Source organism: Camelus dromedarius, chromosome 7 (assembly GCF_036321535.1).
Source record: "Camelus dromedarius isolate mCamDro1 chromosome 7, mCamDro1.pat, whole genome shotgun sequence".
Lineage (NCBI taxonomy): Eukaryota > Metazoa > Chordata > Mammalia > Artiodactyla > Camelidae > Camelus > Camelus dromedarius.
In genome coordinates this window covers 553,710-579,808 of record NC_087442.1, presented here as the reverse complement: position 1 = coordinate 579,808, position 26,099 = coordinate 553,710, and the positions used below count along the sequence as shown (strand labels likewise).

The 26,099-nt window shown below is 53.3% G+C and overlaps 1 protein-coding gene across 2 annotated transcripts in view; it reads right to left on the bottom strand.

Annotated features, from left to right (window-relative positions):
- Positions 1-26,099, bottom strand: part of PTPRN2 (protein tyrosine phosphatase receptor type N2) — a 519,628-nt gene that overhangs the window by 350,950 nt on the left and 142,579 nt on the right. For both annotated transcript variants that reach the window (XM_064487140.1, XM_064487141.1), the window contains exons 4-6: positions 21,045-21,147; positions 19,800-19,959; positions 11,378-11,738 (exon numbers count right to left, since the gene is read on the bottom strand). In XM_064487140.1, the coding sequence (XP_064343210.1) occupies positions 11,378-11,738; positions 19,800-19,959; positions 21,045-21,147 (624 nt within the window). The remainder of the gene's footprint in view (positions 1-11,377; positions 11,739-19,799; positions 19,960-21,044; positions 21,148-26,099) is intronic.

Sequence of the window (26,099 nt, the reverse complement as noted above, 5' to 3'; positions counted from 1 at the left end):
GGACCCAACACGAGGTCTCGCGGGAGGGCCGGCGGCGCGGCGGAGTGACACCTGGATCGGACGACGGCTGCACGTCGGACAGTGCGGTCCTGTGACCCTGTCCTCTGGGTGCGAAGGCGAGGCCGCGCCCTGGACGCCCAGCAGACCCCGTGGGACCCCGCCGTGGGCGCCAGGGCACTGTGTGTGGATACACCCGAGGGGCGGGTCAAAACGACAACTCGCAGAGGAAGAAGTGTTCTCCATGGAACACGGACCAGCTGACAGCAGCCTCAGCAGCTCCTCCTCCCAGGGCCCAGGCAGGGGCCGCCTCTGGGGCAGGTCCCCGTGTCCTCACAATCACGTCTGCACCATGGACCTGCCCCCAGCATGCAAGGTCGCTGGCAATCAGCTCCATAGGTAAAGGGATCCCCACACCCAGCCTGGGGGTGGTGGGGCAGAGGGGCCTGCCGCCCAGAGCCCCCAGGCAGCACGGCTCACTGTCCACCCCACCAGCCACCTCACCAGCCACCCTCCCGTGGACACAAACCCCGCCGGCCACACGGCAAGACCACAGCAGCTCCCAGGAGTTAGTGCCATGTCTGGAGTCTGGAGGGCGTGTTTGTTCAGTGATCCTCTGCCACCTGCGTCTCTGGCCTGAAAAGTGGTCGTGACACTGCAAGGGCTGGCGAGGGAGGAAAAATTGGTGGCCTCAGAACAGAGAGGGTCAAGGTCCCTAGTCGTCAGGATTTGCCGTGAAATGAATCACGTCCTCGAGCTGATCAACATGCACTTCTAGAAATGGGGTTTTTTTCAGCCTCACAGGTTTATGAAAAATTGTGAGTGGGAGTGCGTGTTTGCATGTGTAAGCGTGAGTGTGTATGTGCATGTGGGTTGCAGGTATCTGCTTCAGAGAAGCGACCACTTTGCCAGGAAGAAAGGTAAGCAGGAAAGAAGGGAAGGCACAGGAAACACCCGTGAGCACCTCACCTCACGTCCCAAACGCAGCTCGGCCCCCTCCCTCGGAGGACGCGTTCCGAGCGTCTGCCGCAGTTTCCTGTGCTACTTCTCATGTGGAGCCTGTGTTTCCCACGGTGGTGCTGTCACCACTGTCTACAGTCACGTTAGGCACAGGGAGACAGGCAGGCAGAGGCCACTGCACAACATGGTGCTGCTCACTCTCCCGCAAACCGACAGAGCTGAGCTCTGGTCTGAAACAGCATCTCTGGGAAGAGGAACGTCCCCGGTGACCATGTGTCCCTGCCCACCCAGAAACCCACGAGCACCGTGAGCCTCCCCCCTCCCAGCAGCCCGAACACAGTCCTGATCGGAGCTGTGTCACAGCGCGAAGCTGCGGCCATCCTCAAGGAGGTCCGCACGCGGCGCCCAGCCCCACTGTCTCTGGGAGGGACTCATGGCAGAATCTTTCCTCCTAAGATCTCAACTTTGTCTGCAGCCACCCTCCAATTTCAGACCAAGGAGGTGTGCACGGGAGAACCCGACCCATTGGGTGACTGTTCGGGCCCTGGGCTGCAGCCAGAATGAGCCAGGCTGAGCATCTGGGGTGGCAAGGGCAGCACCTGGGGCTCCCTCATTCGGCATCCATGTAGGTGGCCAGCCTGCATCACTGTCCCCCGCGCCCGCTCCCTCCCTGTGGTCGAGTGACTCGCCCAGGTCTGAGCCACTGCCCCTCCCCCCTCCTCCCCTCCTTCCACAAGCGTTTACTGCACGTCTTCTATGCACAGCCACCTGTCAAAGTGCAGGAATGATGCAGTTAACAAAGCCATGTTTCACGGGACACTCATTAGTAGAAGAGACAGAAAGTAAACAATTCAACACAAATACACAGAACATCGGGTAGGGGGGCTGGGAGGGAGGAGGGTGCGTGACACAGGCTTGCTGGAGAAAAGCGCACAGAGAAGGGAGGTTTCACCAGAGACCCGAAGGAGGTGAGTCCCGAGCCCAGTGAAATGCTGCAGGAAACAGCAAGCACAAAGGCCCTGGTGCAGGGGGACGGAGAGGACAGGAAGGTGGCCCAGGGAGGGGTCGTGTAACATGGTCTCAGACCATGAAAAGGACCTGGGTTTTAACTCAGTGGGATGAGAAGCCCTCACTGGGTTTTGAGCAGCGAGTTTAAAAGGACTGCAGGCTTGAGACAAGGTCCCAGCAGGGAGGCCAAGGAGGGTCAAGCAATGACCCAGGGAGGGGTGACGGTGTGTGAGCCGGCGGAGCTGCACTGGCGGGGGTGCGCTGGGACCTGCTGATGGGCCCAGTGTGAGGAGCAGGAGAGAGAAAGGAGCTAGGTGGGGGATGACCAGAAGCCAAGCTGCAGGAAGCGTGCGAGTGTGAGTCCCTGACGTCAGCAGAGCCGGGGACTGGAGTGGGAGCTCTCGGCAGCCCTTCGAAGCATCCCCCAGGTGCTGTTCTGTCTTGCGATCAAGGACAGGAAGGATGCCGGTCAGGTCAGGGCATGTCAGACCCACAGCCACAGAGGGGCATGACCCTCTGCACAAGGCAAGGTAACCACGTCCCCGGAGGTGTGTTCTGGAACCAGCCCGACCCAGGCTCACTGACAGCGTGGTTTCAGGCGCCTCTCCAGCCCTGCAGCCTCAGGTTCTGTCTGTTTAGATGGAGTCAGTAATTCCCACTTTGAGAGGGTTATTGAGAAAATGAAGTCAAATGCGTAGACTGTCCACCACACTAACAGGCAGTGTCACTAAGGAGAAGCTGTGCCCCTCTTGCGATACTCTGTCCTGGCGTTTCACAATGTAAAGGGTCTCCCGGAGATCACTACACATCTCTTTCCCTTCAGCTTCCCTTAGCTCCAGTCTCCCTACATGGAGGGAAGCGCAGAAACAGACTGCAGCATGAGAGAATCATGTTCTTTAAGATAAAGACCAGAGAACTGGGGAGACTCTCCGTGGGCCTCTTTGACCGTAGTAAGAAACACCCACCTTCAAAATGGACTAACAAAATGTAAGCCCTAAAATTGCCTCCTCTCATCCAAAAAAGAATCTTTTCAGATTCCCATTAGCGAAAATAACTTCAAAAAACGTCCTCAGGCACACAATGGCTGCGAGCGGCTGGCCCGCGAGTGAGAACAAGTAGCGCGTGTCAGACGCCAGGCCCCGCGTAACCGCATCAGCCAGGCTGCGTTATCTCAGAGGCGCTCACTGTCGGTCATCCGCAGGTGAACAGATGAGGAAGTCCTTTTCAGAGTCCAGCCAGCCCCAGAGGATTGGAGAGGGACCATGGCACAGAGCGCAATCAAGTACCACACGCATCAAAGTGGAACGTTCTTTTGTTCCATCAACCGCACCGTGTAATTCTGAGGTCTGGCCCGCTTATAGTGACATTTTAAGTAGCTTTCAATGTGCCAAGTGGGCTCTAGCAGCGCAATTACACGAAATGTCAGGACATCAAATACGCAGGGCCTGGAGTAGGCGATCAGCTCCCATGCACAACTGCTGCCGGCCTGACCTACGGAAATTATATGTCCTAATAGGGTCCCTAGACAAACGCTATCAGCTTCAGAGGACAAGCAGTGGTGTGCAGTTAACCTCCCTGCAGAACTCCTTTGACAAAGAGGACATGCCTCACGCACTAGGGCTTTTGCTCCTAAGTGCTTTTATTTACACCATGTATGCATGAGAGTATGGTTTAGCCACATCCAAACACATCATCATCACCACCCTCATCAGTATCACCACAATCACCATCACTGCCAAGACCAGGCCACCACCATCACCATCACATCACCCTCACCACCACCATCATCACCACCATCATCACCACCAGCATCATCACCATCATCACCATCACCACCATCACCACCATCACCATCACCACCATCACCACCACCATCATCACCAACACCACCATCATCCCCACCATCATAACCACCATCATCCCCACCATCATAACCACCACCATCACCACCACCATCAACACCACCATCGTCATCAACACCAACATCACCAACATCATCATCATCACCACCATCCCCATCATCATCACCATCATCACCATCACCACCACCATCAACACCACCATCGTCATCAACACCAACATCACCAACATCATCACCAACATCATCATCATCACCATCACTATTGTCACCACCATCACCATCAAGAGGAATCTACTTGATCCCTTTTGTTTAGAGAGTATGCAGTCCATTTAATTGCTGGAATCCAGTTGTCTTGTATTTGCAAAGGATTGAGATAAATTTTGTGGGAGGTTATTATTTGATTCTGACCTCATCTGTGCCTCCATCCAGAAGATATGGGAAAAATCAATGATACACCAGCTTCCTGTCTATTTTCACTGAAAACAACATAAACAAAGTGAACTGTTCTCTTTCCAACCTCAGGGCCTACAGTATCACAGCCAAGTGGCATGTATCACTCACAGGCTGAATGAAAAGCCCCAACCTGCACCTGGGATGAAGGGCTCGTCACCCACACAGGCCATGCTGTTTATATGCAGAACTCTGCAGACACCCAGTCTAACTCTCTATTACATGCAATAGTGAGTCAAAGAGCAAAGATCAAACCAGCTTTGGCATTAATCCCAAGATTCAGTTGGTGGTGGGGCTGGCAGTCGAACTGCTTCCTGAAGGAAGTTTCATTTAGATTCACAGTAACATGAGGCCACACTCAGGATGTGAGCTGACTTTTGACAAGGGAAGCAACCTAGACACACGCTGGGTAGCAAACGCCAGGCTCAGATAGAAAACTTCCCCAGAGCGGCCACCCGGGCAGTACCTGAAACCCATCTACACTAACCAAATGGACTGAACCAGCCAAGTATTTGGACCCCATTCAAGAAACATGCCCTGAAGGGTGAGAGCTGTCGAAGCCCCTCTAAGGAGCAAAGGTCAGCTGGCAGACGCCTGGTGTTCTGGTCAACACCACAGTTCTGCAGCTAGGCACTCAATTTTGGCCCAGATCCAAACCAACGTGGATTTTACCACAATTCTTAAAAATTTAAATATAAAGAGTGGACGTGGCACCTTTTATTACCAAAGAGTGACCAGAGTTCATAGGATCTGCCTGAATTTTAATCCAGCATCAGAGGTGGCACCAACCCCGGGGAATCCACTCAGGGGATGGGGGGATGGGGAGATGGGGAACAGCTGCATATGGCCGCCCCCGATAGCCTGCTCAGTGTGACCCCTCACGGTCGCACACAGAGCACCAAGGGCACCTGGATGCTGCCGGGACTGGTCCGCTGGTGATGAGATCAGAGGTGACTTGCTTTCTTCTTTCTCCACACCTACTGTTTCAGTTTTGGATTTATCACTTTTACAAATGGTAAAAAGAACAACAAATAATCCTTTACAAATTGCCATTTAACAGGTCAGCGTCTAGGACCAATTACCTGAGAAACAAAGCAAACTGTTAAATCTGCATTAGACACTTGGTCCTCAAGACCTCTAACCAGCTTTGTCTTAAGCGATCTGACTTTGGCTTAGGTACCATCATTTGCCATCTCAGGGTGCAGTTGCCTCATAAGGAAAAGGAGGTTGGCGATAACACCATCTTTTATGGTTGACGTGAAGAGCAAATGACACTTTAATTCACTCAGCAGTTCCTGGCCAGGCACCTGCTGAGCCCTGGGTGCTAACACGAAGAAGGAGGCACAGCTTGCTGTCTCCCTTCAGCTCACAGCCTAAAAGGAAGATCAACATTTACCAAGTATACACGCGTAACTCAGACGGCGAGATGCATGTCCCCGGAAAGCACTGGCCCCGGGGGGCGGGGGCGTGTCTTGTTGGGATTGTGCACTTTTCAAGCTGAAATCTGCCAGAGAGGCTGCGTGGCCCATGGCTGCCAGACACCAAAGGAGACACACAGGCAGTGCCCCCTCACAGAAGGGCACGATGCCACCTCTGAAGCCATCTTGACAAACGCTGAACACAGTGGTCCAGTCTCTGAGCTCCTCCTCGCAGGGAGCACAAACAGAGGAATGAGGTACGCGCTCTCTCTGGGTTGCAATCAGAAAAACACAGAGCGTGACAAAGTCTATGAGACAAGTGTTTTAAAAAGTTCAGGATGGCAGCCTAGAAAGATTCTGAACTCTTTTCCTCCCATGGACACAACAGAGGCACAACTGCACGCGCACTGGCCCCTTCAGGAAGGGACCTGGACCCTGGGGAACACAGCCTCCACCACGAGGGGAAGGACAGCAGCAGGACCAGCAGGGGGCGTGGGAGCCGTCTCGCCGGGAGCCCACACCCCAGACTCGGCGACCCACAAATTGGGAAGGAGCCAAAAGGGATGAACCCTTTGCATGAGGAGTGAGGGACTCAAGCTCCACGTGGACATCCCAACCCCTAGATCCTGCTCAGGAGAGATGAGCGCCCAAAACACCCGGCTCTGAAAACCAACGGGAAATCTGTCCGGAAAATCACAGAATCACAGAGAACGGGAAACGCGCCCTTACACAGCCCACGTACAGACTCGCCCCAAGACCAACACAAAACATCAGACTGAAAGGTTCCTGGACCACAGATGAAGGGGACCCACTTATGAATCTTCAGGTGCCTGCAGAAGAAACAGGAGCCACTTGGGAAACTCCCCAGGGACAGAGACACTGGAGGGCAACATTGTGGGAATCGTCACCTAACCAGGGAGCACAGGAGGGCATGGTCCCCCGACAGCCTGCCACCCACACCGCAGCCCACTCACAGCCCACCAGGGACAACCCTGCCCACCACCACCCCACTGCAGCCCTGGCTGCCCCACAACCATGGCCCTGCCACAACCATGGCCCTGTGGCAACAAGAGGCTCACAACAGGAGGAAGCATGCAGCCCACACAGGGACACCTGGAGCGCCTGGTGCCCAGGTGGGACTGCGCCTCTGAGCCCCACAGGACATCTCCCTCAAGACCAGGAGAGGCAGCTGATACACCTAACATAGGAACAGACACAGAGAATCAGGCAAAGGGAGGGGATAAAGGAATACATTCCAACCAAAGAACAAGACAAAAACCTCAGAAAAAAGAACTAAAATGAAGCAGAAATAAGCAACCCACCTGACAGAGAGTTTGAAATAATGTTTGAGAAGATGCTCACTGAACTTGGGAGAAGGATGTATGAATACAGTGAAAACTTCAAAAAAGAGACAGAAATTATAAGAAAGTACCAAAAAGAAGTTATAGCTGAACAGAAAAATACCCTAGAGGGGTTCAGTAGTCGACTGGACGAGGAGGAAGAATGAATCAGTGAGCTCGAAAACAAAGCCGGGGAACTCACCCAGTCGAGCAGCAAAATGAATAAAAAGAACATTAAAAAGTGAAGACACCTTAAAAGACCCTTCAAACAACATCACGCATTATAACATTCTCATTACAGGGGTCCCAGAAGGAGGAGAGAGAGAGAAAGGGCCAGAAAAATTACTTGAAGAAATAGTGGCTGAAAACTTCCCTAATCTGGGGGTGGAAACAGACATCCAGGTCCAGGAAGCCCAGAGAATTTCAAGTAGGATGAACCCAAAGAGAAGCACACCAAGACACATCATGAGGTGCAATTTAAGGATACAGAGAGGATCTTAAAAGCAGCAAGAGAAAAACAACGTATGACACGCAAGGGAGCCCCCATAAGACCGCCAGCAGATTTTTCAGCAGAAACGTTGCAGCCGGAAGGGAGAGCAAAGTGCTGAGAGAAGGAGACCTCTGATGAAGAATTCTCGACCAGCAAGGTGATCATTCCTTGTCCGTGGGTTACAAGACTCAGTATTGTCAGAAAGACCCTCCTGCCCAAGGCAATTCACAGATTCAGTGCAGTCCCTCGCAAAATTCCCATGGCGAATTTCACAGAACTAGAACAGATACTTCTAGAATTTGTATAGAATCACAAAAGACCCAAACAGCCAAAACAAGCTTGAGGAAGAAAACACTGGAGGCACCACACTCCCTGACTTCAGGTTATACTGCAAAGCTGCAGCAATCCAAACACCGTGGTACTGGTGCACGGGCGCGCGTGCACACACACACACAAACACACACACACACACAGATACACAGACACATAGATTAATGGAACAGGATAGAAAGCCCAGAAATAAACCCACACTGATGGTCAATTAATCTACGACAAAGGAGGGAAGACAATACAATGGAGAAAAGACAGATTCTTCAATAAACGGTGTTGGGAAAACTGGACATTTACACATAAAAGAAACTAGACTACAACCTTACACGATACACAAAAAATAACTTAGAATGGATTAAAGACTGGAGTGTAAGATCTGAAACCATGAAATTCCTAGAAGAAAACACAGGCAGTAACTTCATCAACATGAACCTCAGTGATGGTTTTCTGGATCTGACGCCAAAGGCAAGGGAAACAAAAGCGAAAACAAACAAGTGGGACAACGTCAAACTAAAAAGCTCCATCATCAAAGCAAAAAGGCAGCTTGCTGAGTGGGAGAAGACACCTGCAAATCACATAACAACGAGGGGTTAATATCCAAAATATTAAAGAGAACTCATATGACTCACTAGTGAAAAACCAAACACGTTGATTAAAAATGGGCAGAGGATATGAACAGACATTTTTCCAAGACGCTACAGCTGGCCAACAGGCACATGGAAAGATACTCAACATCATCAATCATCAGACAAACGCAGATCAAAGCCACAGTGAGACATCACTGCACTCCTGTTATAACAGCTGTTACTGAAAAGACAAGAAATAACATGTGTCGGTGAGGATTTGGAGAACAAGGAACCCTTGTAAGTCGGTGCAGCCACCATGGAAAACAGGATAGAGATTCCTGAGAAAGTTAAGAATATAACCACCATGTGGTCCAGCAATTCCACTCCTGGGTGTTTATCCAAAGAAACCACAAACATTAATACAAGAAGACACACATACCCCAGTGTTCACTGAAGCATTATTTACAGCAGCCAGTAAATGGAAGTAACCCAAGTGCCCATCAACAGATGAAGGGATAAAGAAGCTGTGGGGTATGTATATTTGCATACAACGAACTGTTACTCAGCCATGGAAAGAATGAAAGTCTGCCATTTACCGCAACACAGATGCACCCAGAGGGTATTACGCTAGTGAGACAAGCCAGAGAAAGACAGACACCGTGTGATTTCACTCAGACATGGACTCTAACATCAGATAAACAAGATGAAACAAAAACTCACAGATACAGAGAACAGACTGCTGATTACCAGAGGGGCTGGGGCGAGGGGCGAAACGGGTGGAGGGGTCAACAGCATGGGATGGGCAGCAAGGAGCCCAGGGGTGGTCACACCAGCGTACACAGATGTCGGATTCTGAAACTTATGTAATTGTTTAAATGTTGCAAGGAAAGAAAAAAGAGGGAGGAGAAAACTTCTGTATTTTAAAAGCGGCTTAACAGGTACATTCCCCGACTCACTGGCCCTTCTTTGGATCCTGCCACCACAGAACCGACTATAGGGGAATGTACGGCAGCTGAGAAGTTTGAACGCTTACTAGATATTCAGTGATGTTAAGACATCACTACTAGTTTTATTATGGGACAAAGCTGTCGTGGTTGGGTTTGTCTTTTGGCAACACAGCCCAGAAATATGGACAGATGGACTCCAACAGGGAGTGTGGGGAGATGGTGGGCGCACAAGTGGCCAGAGACGCCGGGAGCTGCCGCTGCTGAGGCCCAGCAATGCCTTGTGGCCGTTCATCCTGCAAGTCTCTCCCCTTGTTTTGTGACCGAAATTCTGCACGACTCTTTAAAGCACTCAGCACAGCTGGGAAGACAACGTACTAGAAAGATGACCGACACCACGACTCAACACAGGAAAACGCCAACCAAACTAGCCACTGAGAAGAACCCCCAGAGAGTGCAGAAGGCGTGTTCAGAGGACGTTCATGAAGATGTGCAGCTCGGCGAACATAAAGGAGGCTGAGGAGGAACCTGGAAAGGGAGGAAGAGCCTTCTGAGCGGGAGAAGCAGCGGGAGCAGACTTGGGAGCTCGCCGCAGTCCATCTGAGGACGCCGGCTCTGGCAGGTTTCAGCCTGCGGTGGGGCAGGGGTATTTCTCTCTTCCTATTTCCCGTAACTAGCACGGAGGTAGTGGACAAATGGGCTTTTTAAGTTGTGGGAGATGGGGAAGGAGACAGAAGGGGTGTTTAGGCAGAACAGACATTGTACAACATTGGGGGTGTGGAGCACAAACACAGAAGATGGAAGTGGCGTCAGCGCCATGGAGAGGGCCGGCGTCCCAGCAAGGCCACTCAGAAGGGCGACCTTCAACAGTGCACCCACGGCAGAGCTGTGAGCTGGTGCTGGGCTGGGCGAGGTGCCCGCCACCGACAGAGGTCAGTGCCCAGGGGAGCGCAGGAGGCAGTGGGACCAGCGAGAGGACTCTCTCAGAGCAGAAGCAGAAAGCAGAAGCAGCCCCAGAGGGAGGGGAAGGGGCAACTCGAGGCAGCGACTCCAGCCTGGCTAGGCTGCGCTCGTGGGCAAACCGCGCTTCGTCCGTGCACAGTCTGCTTCTCAGGACAGGAACCAGAGGAAGGCACCACCCGTGTCCACCCACCCCTCCCTCCCTCCATGAAACTCTGCACCCCTTCCGTTTAAAACCCGCCATGACGGCCATTTGGACAAAGAGGGAGGGAGATCAGAGAGCCACCCAGCCTGGGAGAGAGGCAGAGCCGCTGCCACGAGGCCTTCGCTCACAAGGCTGACACATCGTCAGTCTCCGTTTTTTTTTTCATCTGTCCTCTGTTTGATGTTGTTATTTGCATATCTTCGAAGAAGGCACATTTTAACAGAATCTCACTTTCCATGTCATGGTCTCAGTTAGAAGGCAGAAGGGAGCCGCCGAGTCTTCTGGAGGAGTGGGAGCAGCAAGCACCCCTCAGTGGGAGGACCGCGGCGGGGTGGACTCACATGGAAGGGCGGCCCCTTGGTTTGGGGGCCGAGCACAGCCTGCCCTGGGAGCCGCATCGCTGCAAGGGGGGTTCTTGTGGGGTCACCACAAATGACCACCAAGCAGTGAGCTGGGCAGCCTGACCACGAGCGGGGGAAGGGGAGACAGGACGCGGGCATCTCGGACTAACCACTATGGGGGGTGTGGTGGGGGCAGTGCAGCCAGAAGTCACACCCCATCGTCTTTATCAATAAAGTCATGAAACAGCGAGACTGTAGGGAAGGGCTTGAATGAGGCGAGGACTGAACACCGAGGGCCCGCCTCAGGAGACCCAAACCCCCAGTCCACCGCCTGAGCCCTCCCCGCGGGGGAGCAGGACCAGCGGAGAGCTCCCTCCCCACCCACGCGCCCCTCCGCAGGCCCCCGAGGGGGCGGGACTGCGTGAGAAGACCCCCGAAGGGCTGGCCTGGGCGGGTGCGGGAGAAACAGAACCCAGCCGGCAATAAAATCACCAGAGCATGACTTACCATCGTCCATGCCCGGGGCGTTCCTGGGATCTCCTGCAGGCGAAGGCCATCTCTGGGGGGCAGCCAGTGCCGAAAGGACCCTGGGCTCTCTCCATGGTGCGCTCAGGAGGTTGCGCGGCGCGGGGTCGCCCTCCCGGGGGGGCAAGGGAGGCTTCCGAGCAGCGTAGGCACTCAGCGCGGTGACCAGATTCTGCCGGTCCACACCGCCCACTGCCTTGGGGGTGAGCTCATCGGGCTGGAGCCGGCGGAGCGTGGGCAGCGGGCGTCCCCCGGGGAAATCCGCTCGGGGCTCAGGAGCAAAAGTCAGGGCGGACGTCTGCGCCACGAAGGTCAGCGCGCTCTCGGCAAGGGGGTCCTCACCCTGCAGGGCCAGGAGACGGACAGCAGGTGAGTGTGCATCACCAGCCACGCGTCCAGGCAGCCTTGGTCACCCAACAGCGCAGGCACCTGAAACCCATACCCAAGCAGGCACAGCCCTTTCCAGGCCCTGACTGGCCCAGTTCCCAGTCCAATTCCCTGCCGCACTGCTTTCTAACAGCTTCACTGAATACAGTCCACTGGCCATGAACTCACTCAGTTCAGAGTTAATTTTCAGTATATCCACACAGTCACGCAAGCGTCACCACAGTCAGATACCAGAAGACATCCTCTCCCCAAGAGAAACCTTGTGCGCTTCCCCTCCCCCAGCCCAGGCTAGTCCACTGCCCGCTTCCACAACTTTGCCCCCTTGGACATCTCATTAGATGGAAGTGCAACACGTGGCCCTTTATGCCTGGCTTCCTTCGTAGGATGCAATGTTTCCACGGCTGCAGCGTGTTGGTACCACATCCCTTTAATGACTGAAGAATATTCTGTTTTGAGGACACAGCGCATTTTGTTTCTTTATTCATCCACTGGGTTGTTTCCACTTTGGGGCCACTGTGAGGGATGCTGCTGTGAACATTTGTGTCCAAGGTTCTGCATGTTGTGTCTGCTTCCCTGGGCATCGGCTCGGGAGTGTGGACTCGTAACTGGCCCAGGACTGCCCACTGTGTCCCTGCAGGGCTGCACCACATACCCTCCTTACAGCCACAGGGGCAGCGTGTGAGGCTCCAGGCCCTGGGTGTCCTCACCCACACTCGGTGCTGGCGTCTTCCTTACGCAGCTGTCCTGTGGCTGGGCGGTATCTCTGAGGTTCGGTTTGCACTTCCCCGATGGCAAAAGAGGTGGAGCACCCACCCTTCGTGTGTCCCCCAGCCCCGCCTGCAGCACGCTGTGGTCACACAGAGCAGTGCCCCTGGGTGAGCAGCTCCTTCAGCAGGAGCTCCGGCTGCTCATCCTAGCTCCATCCTTTGCTGATCATTTAAATTCCTTTATACCCTACTCCTTTTACAGCGATGTTCCAGCTGGTGATGCTGCCAGCGTCTCTGGTTTGACACCTGACGTGGACCCCAGGCCTCTGAGCCCCACACACTTTCCCTCCACACCCACTTAGTACACAGTCCCAGGAGGACGCGTCCCCATCACACTTTGTTCTGCCCACTGCCCCAAACAAGGCCCAGCTCCCCAGCCCGGGACAGCCGTGAAGACGTGAGCAGTCTGTGTCCTCCCTCTGACTGCAGCACCGTCAAAACTTCATGGACAGACACAGTGATATCCCCCTTTGGACCTGACTCAGAGCCCCTTCGTGGTGCGACGGGCCCACAGGGTCTGCGGGCCGTGAATCTTTAAGTCTTGCCAGTTCACACTCTCTCCACGCAACTCCCATGGTGCCACGATCAACACCGAGTCACTGGCTACACACTTGGGTTAAGATGTGTGGCCATCACTGAATTCAAGACGGTGGTTCAGGCTCCCAAGTCTGCCTCCTTTTTAAACTGCATGGCCTCAGCTTCCCAGGACGCATCCCGGTGGAGCGAGCGAGCCGGAAAGCGGGGTGACTGGGTTCCAGTTTCCCTCTCACACATGAACTCGGGCAAATCACTCGACCTCTTGAGACTCAGTTTTCTTCTGTCAAAGGAGATTGGACATGATCCCTAAGGTAGTTTTTATTTCTAAAATGATGTGATTTTAGTTGTCATCTGAATTGCTGAATTTTGTCCAAGTACTGGCTGAAATCAACTGCTTTTCCTTTAGAAGAGAAAAAGCAAGCCTCACGAGAGAGAGAGAGAGAAAGAGAGAGAAAGGGACACGCTCCACAACAAACAGCCTGCCAGCCCCCCGCACAAACGGGGAGGGAGTGTCGGTCTGAAGTCCAGCCTGAACTCTATTCAGAGAGCTGTCTCTGAACAGCCGGTCAGGCCGCAGCGCTGGGGTCCGGGGCTGCCTCGTTGCTGTGCCACGAGCCCTGCTCCTCTCTCGCTGCGAAGGCCGCCGAACCCAGAGTTCCCACTCGAGGGCCTTGAAAGACAGTCAAGTGGGTGCTCGGCTGCAGGACCCAGCAGGCCGAGCACGGTGCAGCAGAGCACTGCGGGGCGCAATCCGTGCAGTGGACAGCGACAGACATGCTGTATGGGTCTTTCATGCTCTGAACCAAATTAGGGTGAAGAGGGAGAAGGAATATTTCAGCAGGCAGGCTGTGGAAAGATTGAAAGCACGGGCTTCCACCAGTCACACCAGGTCCTCTGAGAGCGACGCGGGCACGGCGGTGTCCTCCCGGTGAGGGCACCCTGGTCTCCGGGGAGGCTGAGTGAGGAAGGCAACCTCATGGTCGCTTCACATCCTGGAGGAGAGAGTGCGTGGAGGGAGCTGGGGTCTGGGCCAGGCTGCCAGGGTCTGACTCCACCTCTGCTGCTCACAAGGCTAGTGACCTTCGCTTTGGCGAGTCAGTTAACCTCTGAGTCGTCTGTAAAGTGGGGAAGATGGCCCCGGCACCTGGAACACAGTGGCTCCTGGTGCTGTCCCTGCGGTGCCTTCTTATACCTGTACCTTCTTTGAAGCAGCAGGAAACCTGAGGGTCAGCCCCTGACGGGGGCCATCCAAGTGCACCCTTTGTCACACTGTCAGCTCTGAGTCTAAAAAGCTCCAGCTCACTTTCAAACCCCCTATTCTAAAGATGTTTTAAGCCTCAATTGAACAAACCTATGATTCAAATTTCCTACAATAATGCTGAATAATTTTTGAGACTGTACAGTTGCCCAAATCTGCAACCTAAAAGGACTGGCCGATTTCCAGCACATGGCCTGGCTCCTCCAGGCACATTCATGCTTCAAGCTGCACGTCAGAGACGCCGAGTGTGGGTGTCCGCAGTGCGATTCCCTCTGTGTGTGGAGCGGTGGAGAACGGCTGCCAGTCTCGCTGCCCTTTGCACTGAAATGACGTCCATCCAGGCTCATCCCTTAACTCATGGTGCTCCCACGGGAGAGGGGGTGAAACCCACTCACAACACATCCCACAGGCGTTGGCTGACCAGACACAGGGGGAGACTGGCCCCGTCTGGCCAGCACAGCTCAGTGGGGCATTTGTAACTTTGCGACCTCTTTGAACTTCACTTTTACCACCTGCAAAACTGGGGAAAAGTTCTTTTTTTCTTGAAGCAGTTGTGAGTATTAGGGAGAGTATAGGGGAACGTGCCTAGTTCAGCTCACAGCTCCGAGGAGGCATCTGATAAACCATAGGCAGCATCAGCATCACTGCCTTCAAGCAGCATCACCACCATCAGCACCATCACCACCACCACCACCAGTGTCACCACCATCAACATCACCAACTTCATTACCACCATCACACCTACTGCTGTGCTGAGCTCTGGGCTACATTCTGTGGAGGAGGAACATATCAAACACAGACCTATCTTCAGACAATTTGCAGACTAAAGTGGGAGTTAAGTCACAGACATCAGTAACTATAATTGAAAGTGTATTAAGGAGGTTTGCTGATAGAGCCTGGAAGGAAGTGACCAGTCAGCTGGGGAAATCAGGGCAGCTTCCTGGAGCCAGCTTCCTAGACCTGCCTGCCCATCAGTGAGGCAGCTATGGAAGTGCCTTCCTTACCTCCCAGCTGCGCCAGCACCTAGGTCCTCGGGCTGCAGGTCGGTGCCTTCCTGTCACGGAAACCTACCTACCCCAGTCCCAGATTGCACAATTATGAATTCAGACTGCCAGGAAGGCCTGCGGGCCCTCCGAGTCCCACATGCCAGCAAACGCTGAGGGGATGAGACCCACGTCTACACATTGGTCACTCATGCTCATCAGACAGTCTCTGGTGCCAAGGATCCAAAACAAATTAGGAAACCCAAATTGGGCCATCTGTGGACCAGATGACAAACATTTCCTCCAGTTTGTCTCAAAGCCCGAAGGCAGCGCTGACAAGCACACTGATCAAGACACGCTTGCTGCTGGCGTGACGAAGTCCACAGCAGTGGGGCTGCCACAGGCTCCCTAACGAGATGGCCCTGAGGCACCACCGGACGCAGCTGGACTTGGGGGCTGGGGTCTCAGGAACTCCCACCTCCAGCTCATTAATGTAAGGGGGGGGGTTACTTTGCTCTGCTTCTCTGTGCTCCGGCCGCAGAGGGAGATCCTGGCCAGTTGTTCTCTCTCTGTCTCTGTCTGTCTGTCTGTCTGTCTCTCCCAACACAGTGGAAAAGTTGTCAGAGCTCAACAGTGTTCAGGCTCTAAGCTGCCCGCCACGTGCAGGGGAAGGAGATTGGAGGTGTCATTCTTACTGACAGCACTGTCGCAAGACAGGACACTCCTGCAGTCAGAGGAGCCTCAGGCGGGTCTGTCTCTGACCAGGGTAGCTGTGCTCTGGTTGCTGAGATACAGAGCTTTCAGTTAGAAAAATAAGCCCCACACAGCTTCTGCAGAGTTCACACACTCTGAGGTTGGAGAGGTGTTAGGATCTAGACCTCAGGATCAATGATTCTGCACAAGGTTAAGAGTAACACGGAGTGTGGCTGTTAAATCACGGACATCAACAAACGTTATGCAGCTGGAATTACTCTACAGAAACCCCAGCGAAGCACGGAGCAGGTGCCATCCTCAATCCCGTCCCGCCCCGCCTCTCCCTCCAGCGTCTCTGCCTCAGGACGTGCGCCTTCTGGTTGGCATTCTGTTCTGTCCTGTCCAGCAGCTGCACCCGCAGCCTCACACCCGCAAGCAGAGAGCAAAGGGACTGGACGGAAGCAGAGGTGCAATCAGCTTTTCCCTCCCCCTTGGATGCGCACGAGGCCTGAGCTGCAGGCCAGCCAACCAGAGCACCCCACTGAGGCCGTCAGGACAGCAGGCACAGCGCGGGTCGTGTGCTCTGAGGACCAGCGCTAGGCCCTTCTTTGGCTTTGAGTGCTTTTCGTTCCCTTTGACCTCCTCAGCAACCCTCTGGTGTAGACACAAGCATCCTCAGTTTCGGGACAAGAGACAAGATCTCCTGTGAGTTCGGGCAGAGCTGGCTTTGGCCACAGAGAAGCAGGCCCGCCCTGCAGTCTGCCCGACGGAAAATACAGAACCATGCTCAGCTAGGTTTAAGGAGCCAACTCGGGGACCTTGTTTTGGACTTAAAAAATAAACATGAAAAAGTTGGAGGAGAATTTCAGGGCTCTGGTTTCAGCACTACCAACAATTAAGCGTTGAAAGTGGACAGCTGCTGTTTCCCTCATCAGCGGAGGTGCCGAGCAATGGTCTCAAGGGACGTCTCTTTCTCCAGAACGTGTGACCGCAGAAGGCCAGCGCCCCTCAGTGAAGCGCAGGGACGGGTGAACGCCCGTGGAGACCACCCAGGCAGCGTTGCACATGGCGACACGAGGAGTCAAATCAAAACTAAAGAGAAAAAAGAGAACGTCTTCTGCGCACACAGAATTCGACAGTGGAGAGGAACCAGCGAGCACAGAGCCCCCGCGAAGCTTGGCAGGTGCTAGCCACATGCTCAGACCACCACCACCTCCCCCATCAGGGGTGCTGCAGAGAGCCGGCCACCTCCCCAAGGCTGTAGCGTCCACCCTGGGGCGGGAGCGACTAAGGTCCAGCTCACGTGAGCCCAGGACAGAAGCAGAGGCGGAGGGAAGGGCCGCGGGGGCCTGGGCGGGGAGGTGCTGTGATCACACCACGAAAAGACACGAGCTGAGCACCTGCCCTCCTGCATCCACACCATGGCCACCGCCCCACCAGGCGCACAAGCCCACCACGGCCGGGAGGTTGGCTTGCCCCGCAGCTCAGCTCTGAGCTGGTGAGAGTCCTGGATGCCCCGGCCAGGAGAGCAGGCTGCTCTGCAGCGGGATGTCGTCCCGGGATGAAGGGGGTCAGGACGACGGCTGGGACGCCTTGACCCTTCCTCCGTGGACGCACACCACCAGGGCTCGGCCTCCCACCCAAGATCAGTACAAATGAAAGCAGGAGCCAGAAACTCAAAATCAAACGACACCAGAGAGGTGGCACGCTTAAGCACTGTGGCCGCGGTCCTCTGAGCTCTGCAGTTTTGCACATGCTGCTCCCAGTGGCGTAGCTAAGTCCAGGGCAGGAGGGACCCCCGTGTTCCCAAACTCAATCTCCGAAGGCAGCACCGCTTCAGAGACGAGAGACGAGGTGGCGGGCCTGTTGGTGGACCCTGCGTGGTCTCCGGGCAGGGCCCTGTGAGCAAGGCTGCAGTGACGGCCGCCTGCGGGACTTCTCCTGAGCAGCCCGGGGGCACCTGCTGTGTCACAGGACAGACGGACGTTCAGCCGTAAATAAACTGCCAAGTGATGGCTGAGCAGCTCGTATTCCCACGAACTGGAGTGTTTCCATCACTCTTCACCCCACGATGAGTAGGTACTACGGTTCTTTTAACTTTAGCCAGTCTAGTGGACATGAGGTTTGCTCCTTAATCTCCCAAATAAATGATGACTGTCAGCGTCTCGGGTGCCGTTACTGGCCACCTGTTTGTCTTTTTAAGCAAAGCACCTGTTGAGAACTCGCATGCTTGCGCTAGCCGCTCGTCGCTGAGGCGCAGCTGACACGCAGTGAACGGTGCACCTCTGCTCTCACACGCTCTTGCGCAGGCGCACCCTGGGGGAACGGCAGTCAGGACAGTGTGTGCCGGTCACCCCACACGTGTCTGCCTGCCCTCTGGACGCCTCCCCAGCCTCCATCTCCAGGCCCCGCCCGCCCCCAGCCTGCCTCCCGTCCCTTACGCTCTAGTTCTCATTTTCTAAAATTCTGTATAAATGGGATGAGAACATGTGCTCTTTCCTGTCTTTCAATGAGCACAGTTACTCTCAAGTTCATCCATGCTGCTGCGTGCGCCCACGGTATTCACTTTTATCACTAACCAGCGTTCCGTTTAACGGGTGAAATGCAAGCTGTTTATCCACTCACTCGCTGATACGCACTTGGGTTGTCTCCACTCGCTGAAAATTGCTATTGCAGCCTCCATGAACATTCCTGTTCCTGGTGGACAAAGCTTCCCTTCTCGGGCAGCAGTGGGTGGCTGGATAGACAGCAGGTGTGTGTTTTCCAAAGTGGCTGCACCCCCTTCCACTCCCGCCAGCAGCACGAGAGTCCAGTGCACCCACCTTCTCACCAACATGCGGAGCGGTCAGTCTTCTGCGTTCAGCTGCTCTGACAGGCACGCAGTGGCCTCTCACCACTGCTGTTAACTCGTACCTCCCCAGTGAACAGCCACGTCCAACACTTCACACGAGCTTTCTGCCACCTGTTTGTCCCCCTTGGTGAAGTCCTTTCAAACTTTTGCTCATGTTTTATATGTCTGTTTTTTCCAGTGAGTCTTGAGAGCTCTCTACACACCACGGAGAGAAGTGCTTCTTCAGGTGCACTGCTGACAAACACTCTTTCCACGCCTGTAACTTGTCTTTCCCATCTCAGCGGTACCTTTCTTCCCAAAGCTTCTGTGAGGAGTGCCTCCGAAGGCCACGGAGCCACCCACCCCAGGCCCCTCGGGGACGAGCCACCCTAACCCTCACCCCCGCCCTCACCCCAGGCAAGTCAAAGCCTGGCAACTCCCGTTCAACCAGTTGCCAGAAAAAATCACGCACACTTGCCCACTAAAAGTTACCGAGATCTCTAATTGTTTCTGTAAACTGTCCTTTTCAAGGTGCTCCAAATCTTGGGTGGCTCTAAAGCAGACTGGCCTCGGTACAAAACGAACTTCCACCCTCGGGCCCGACAGCTGGTGCCTACATGCCGCCCCAAGGGCAGGTGTGTGGAAGGAGGGCTCTCCGGGGACAGCAACTCGCAGTGCAGGCCCCAGGACAGTCTGGGGCACCCTGGACCCACCTGCTTCCCACCCTCCACGAGCACAAGTGGGCCCCATGGCCCCAGCCTGTCCAAGCGGGCGCGCAGGCCCTCCTGAAGGGTGGAGACGCCAGGCCTCCTGCCCCGCCCACTGACCAGGATACAGCGGAAGGCCCAGAGATGCTGCGGGCCTAGGAACCACTGTCCCCATGTGCCCAGAGGGAACCGCCTGGCAGGTACAGACATGCCCCAGACTAGAGAGAGAGCTCCGAAGTCACCTGCGCCAGCGGCCTGTCCAGCTTCAGCCCGGGGAGCGTGTTCGGGGCGGCAGCCTGGGCCAAGGCCTCCAGGTAGGGCAGGTAGCGCTGAAGGACCTCGGCCAGCACGTTGCCCTCCCGGCTGAGGCCCCGTTCGTCCTGGACGCTCTGCTTGGGGCTCCTGAAAAGCAAAGGGAAAGCTTTTGCCAGCCCAGGGCCGTGGCGTCCACCCTGCACTCCAGCCGTGGTGGGAGCCTCTCACGTGGTGGCCTGGGGCGGCGCACCACACTCAGGCCCAGCTTCACGAAGAGGAGAAGTGGGCGGCACTGAGACGCCCAGCGTAATGTAAAGTCCAGCATGGAGAGTCTGAACTCACCCAAATAAAAATGGAAATTCGAGACAGCTTGACGCTGGGTCTGTGTTGTTTCACACAACAGACGACATCACACATTCTCCTGGATGAAGCCCAGGGTATCGGCACAAGAAACACAAAGAACAGCTCTGACCCTCAAGAAACCCTCAGTCCGGCCAGCGAGAGGCACCTCGGTAACCAGCCATCAGGTTCACACGTTTGTCCCCGGGACCTGGTGGCCCAGGTGCTTCCTCTCCTCAAAGGCCAGAGGCAGAAAGGCAGGCCCTGAAGGCTAGCGTTCGAGGGCTGCTGTGGCTAGGCCTGCCATGTGGGACATTCTCTCTCTGAGGGAAGAACGGACTTTGCACATGAAGCCGGAGGGTCTTCTTCCCGCTCAGTGAGTGAGAGGGACGGCCCGCTGACTGCACCGTGTCCTTGGACAGAGCGCTCAACCCGGGCCTGTGTCCCCTGCAGGCATGGACGAGGCCCCGGACCCTCTGACGGGGCAGGTGAGGACATGGTGGGGATAGTCCTCCGCTCACACAGGCCGCGGTGCTCAGGGAATGGGGTGACACTCGGGGCTTAATCCTGCTTTTTGTACCAAAGTGAACAATAAACTCTCCCTGGGAGATGAGAATTCTGACTTCTCTGCTTTCAGCCAAGGCTGAGGACGCAGACTTTCCAAGGGTCTCAGGAAGAACAAGGGAGGACCCCTGGGCACGTCTGGGGTGACAAGGGCACCCGGGGGGGTGGCTGCAGCACACCCACGGGCAGGGCCCCGTGCAGACACCCCAACTTTGTGGAACTTCAATGCCAGGGAGATGGGGGTACTCTGCCACATGACACAAGGAACTAGGCTTGGTGGCTGCTGGCTGTGGCCGTTTTCATGGGGACAGAAGGCACATCCACCTTACCTGGCCAGGTGGGACGCGTCGGGACGTCGTGGGTAGGTCTGGGGGAGGTGTGAGAGCTCCCGGGCCATCAGGTGCTGGGCGGTGGTGTCCTGCCACGAGGAACCTGCAGGGAGAGCGGCAGGACCTGTGTTAACGAGGCAAAGCTGAGCAGAGCCGCTGTTCCCGGCTTTCCCGCCACGTCATCCCCTCACAGAGGGCGGTTCACAGCCAGGTCTCCTCCTTACAGACACTCTGGCTCCCGGAGTTCCCTGCACCAGAAACTGCTGGGCGCTTTGCTAGTGGAAAACCAGGCGGGAGGAGGCTGGACAGCTGGACGGCAGGAGCCCCCGGCCAGGCATGCACGCTGGTCCAAAGAGGGAAGCCGTCTGCAGAGAAAGCGGCCAACTTCCCTACCTGGAAAGGTTTGGCCACGGCCCCCAAGCACACACGGTGGCCACCAGGCCTGCTCGCGGCCACGTCTGGGCAGCTTGCTCCTCCTAACCCCACCCTGCTCGAGAGCCACACGTTTGAAGTGAAATAAGGGGTACTATTACTAGGAAAGCAGTTATCGTGGGGCTTAATGTACTGTGTCTGGAACCAATTACACCATATTTATACTCAAATGTTATGACAAAGAGCTTTATAACAAGGGCAAAGCAGTTATGATGGCAAAGTCCATGTGATTATGCATTAATTACATGCACTGCAGATCACATGATAATTATGCTCCGAATTACCAAATAACTCCCAAGAATAATTATTATGCAATTTGTACATTTTAGATCTTATGGTAACACTGTAGCACTTAGCACTATCCCGTGCAATTATCCATAATTATCTAATCACTAAATATCATGTAATTACAGAGATGTATTTTTATGCCCTGTACAAAAACACATTACCAAAATCTTCAAATCAGGACGGCTATGCGTTTGTGTGCGTTGGTGTGTGTATGAGTGCAGCACAAGAAAGTCCAGGACTCACTGAGAACATGCGTTCTCAGTAGAATTAAAAGAACAGCTCTTACATGTAAACTGCCTTCATAGACCCACTGGAACGCTTTTTCAAATGCAAATCTAACATTTTTTAAAACTTACAACTGGCAAGATTCAAACTGTTGGAACAGTTTCCAACTGAGTCTAAATCTCAGAAGACCTGACAGCATTACCCAGAGTGAAGCTGACGGAAAAGTTGCCCCCTCAGCTGCCTCCTGCGGCCACCAGCAGCTGAGGGTGACGCAACGTTTGGAGAGAGGGTCAGAGACCCAGCTGGAGACCCAGCCGGAGACCCAGCCTCACAAGCACTGTCACCCTTACTTTGGGGTTAAACATGCTTAGAAGTAAGCTAGTCTGTTCCGTTTGACAAAAGCACCTAAAAATCGCCCCGCATGCGATGTGTTTGTGTGGCTGTTACTGGTCCCCCCCCAGGAGGCATGTCTGCAGTGTGAGCATGTGGTCCAGCGCTGTGCGCTGGGGAACGGGCACGGTCTCAGCACGCCACTCCCAGAAGGATGGGAGGAAACAGAAAAATCAAGAGCACAGAAGGAACTTACTATGAAAAAAAATCATTTTTAAAATTTAAATAACAGAACTGCAGTAATATTTTTATCTAAAGAGCAGAGCAGTCTGAGCCGTGCCTGTTCTGGGGTCTGTGTGGAGGCCACGTGATGGATGTGTCTGTCGGGCCAGTGAGGGAACCCTGAACCTCTAAGCGCTCCTGGCAGCACTCGGGAACCGGGCACACAGATATAGGGGCTGGACGTCCTCCGTGAGCGTGTCTCCTAGGCAGGTCGGAGAGACGAGACCCTGGGTGAGCACACACTCGCCTGCTCTTCCCACCTGGCTCAGCCACACCCTGGGCCACACATGAGAGGCTGTGTAGGGTGGAGAGGAGGCGGCAGGTGGCCAGGGGCCCAGGACCTGAGAAAACACGTGTGGGGCCCCCATGTTTCCCTTGGCCTGTCATCTCAGACGTGGAGCTGAATCAACCAGCAGCCCAGGTGCCGACGAGGCCCCAGCTGAAGTCGCTTCTCTCTAGTCAGTGGCCAGGAAAGGAGCAACTGAGCACATTGTGGACGATGCAGCTCCCCTACCCCCAAAACCTAGAAGAAAGCACGACCCCACCCCCACTCACACAAAGGCTGAGAGGGGGCCTCCGCATCCTCCACTGTGAGGCCAGTGACCCCGACTGGATCCCCTCTAGGTGGTAATCACCTGTTCATATCAGCGGAGACCACGTTGGGAGTTCAGACTCCCACCCACCCCTCTCCCAGCTGTGAGGACAAGACCCTCCCTGCAGGTGTCAGCAAAGGTCCAGTGGGGAACCCCAACTTCCACCTCCACTGTCAGTAACAGAGCCCCCTCCACACCCCAGCAGAGTGGTGCCAGAAAAAGCCAGTTAAAGCACAAGGTTTACATGAGACCCAGAGTCCCATAATATAACCCAGATATGTCCAGGTTTCAACAGAGAACCACTCTTCTCAAAACCAAGAAAACCTCAAACTGAATGGAGAAAGATGATCAGTAAACACCAGCACTAACATGACACAGATGCCGGCATTTTCTGACAGAGACTGTAAACCCACCATGTTAAAGACGCTTCAGTGAACAATTATGAACACACTTGAAGCAAATTAAAAATGGGAAGCCTCAACAAAGAAATAGAAAGTCTCAGCAAATAGATAAATACTGAAAATATTATAACTGAAGAAGACAATAACCAAAACAAACAGCTCAGTGGATGTGCTTTATAGAAAGATGGAGGGGGCAGATCAGAGAATCAGTGACCTGGAAGACAGAAGAGTAGAAATTACCCAATTCCAGCAACAGAGAGAAGACAGTCTGAAAAAATGGGGGCAGAGTCTCTGGGTTGTGGGGCTGTAACAAAAAATCTAATGCTTATGTCATAAGAGTCCCAGGAGAGGAGAAGGAAGACAGTGCTGAAAGGCACTCCAAAAAATGACTGAAGATTTCTGTTTTGATGAGAATAAACTTAAAGATTCCAGATGCTGAGCATCGCAAATGGGATAAACTCAAATCTCCTCTGGGACACACGATAATTAAACTTCAGACAACTAAAGGCAAAGGAAATAGTAGCCAGAGAAATAAAACCATACCCATGAGTTGAACATAATCCAGTGACAGAGGAGTTCTCATCAGGAACCACAGAGGCTACATGAAATCACACAACATTTTTCAAATGCTGGGAGAAAAAAGCTGTCAATCCAGAATCCTGACAATCCTCCAGTCCAGACACCCAGTGACAATATCGTCCAGGAGTGACAGGGAAATGGAGACATCCTCAGGCAAATGAAAATGAGAGCCTCCTTTACCAGCAGACCTACCCTGAAAGGCCTGCTAAGAGAACTTCTGTGAATAGAAAGGTGGTGACAGAAGGAGAAGCCTCAGAACATCAAGAAGGAAAAAGCATGAAAGTGAAGGTCTGAGGGAATGCGACCCCTTCTCCCTCCCTTGAGTTTCCTGAGTTACGTTTCACAGTTGAGGCAAACGTTATAACGTTGTCTGATGTGCTTCTAGTTATATGCAGAGGAAATATTTTAAGTAACTATAATAAACCAGGTGAAGAATCACTCAGGGAGGTAAGGGTTTAGACCCCACTCAAAATGGTAAAATGATGACACCAGCAAATGGTGACAGTTTTGTACATATAATGTAATATCCATACCAACCAAGAGATACAGTCAAAGCACTGTAGATAAATCAATATGGATTTGAAAAAAAAGTAAATATAACCTAAAGGAATGAAGGAAAAAGAATACAGAGAAGAAATAGAACAAACAGAAAACAAAAATAGTAAGATGGGATTCAAGGCCTTAACAAACCAACAATTACATTAAACATAAATGGGCTAAATACACCAATGAGGACAGACATTGACCGAGCGGTTTAAAAACGCATGACCCAAATATATGCCATTTACAAAAAACTCACTCCAACTTTCAGGTTGAAAGTAAAAGATTTAAAAAAAAAAACTGTCAGTCAAACAAAAGCAGTAATAGCAGATAAATCTTCAGAGCAAACAAATCAGAGAGAGACACATGCCTCAGGGACAGAGGTAAATCCACCAAGAAGACACACACCCTAAATTCATGTGCACCAAACAACAGAGCTGCCAAGTATGTGAAGCAGAAACTGATAGGACCGAAAGGGGAAACAGACAAATCCAGCTAACGTGGACCAGATCCTAGAATATAAAATAAAACTCAGCAAAATGAAAAGAATCAAAATCATTCAGAGTATATTCTCCAATCAGAACGGAATCGAACTAGAAATCAATCATAGATACGACAAATCTCCAGACACTTGGAGATCAAACAGCACTGCTAAAGAGTCCATGGTCAAAGGGAAACTTAGATGAAATGTCCCATTCCTCAAAAAACACAAACTACCAAACTCATCCAATAGGAGACAGGTAATTTCATAGCCCTATAACTGTTAAGGAAATTGAATCCATAATTTAAAACCTCCACAAAAAGAAATCTCCAGACCCAGAAGGTTTCACTGGATAATTCTACCAAATATTTAAGGGAGAATTAACATGAATGCTACACAATTCCTTCCAGAAAACAGAAAAGGACCAAATGTCCCCAGTTAATTTTAGATGTTAGTATTAGTTAATACTAACATGATACCAAAAGCAGACGAAGACAGTAAACAAAAAACAAAAAACCCTGCAGACCAACATCCCTCATAAATATAAACATTAAGACCCATAAGAAAGTACCTTAGCATATAAAATGCAGCAACACGTGAAAATAATTATACTTCATGCAGTTTACTCCAGGGATGCAAGGCTGGTTTAACCCTAAATCAATCAATTAGTTCAATACCTACTCACGATGGAAACTCTCAGGAAAACAGGGCCGGGGGGGACTTCAGGGCTTCACCGCCTCGACAACGAGCATCCGCACGAGCCTGCGGCCAGCACCACACTTAACGGTGAGAAGCTGGAAGCTTTCCCACTGCGGTCAGGAACGAGGCAGGGTGTGCTTCCTCACCACGTTCACTCAGCAGAGCTGCAAGTTCTCAGCACCGCAATGGGCAGCAGAAGGAAATG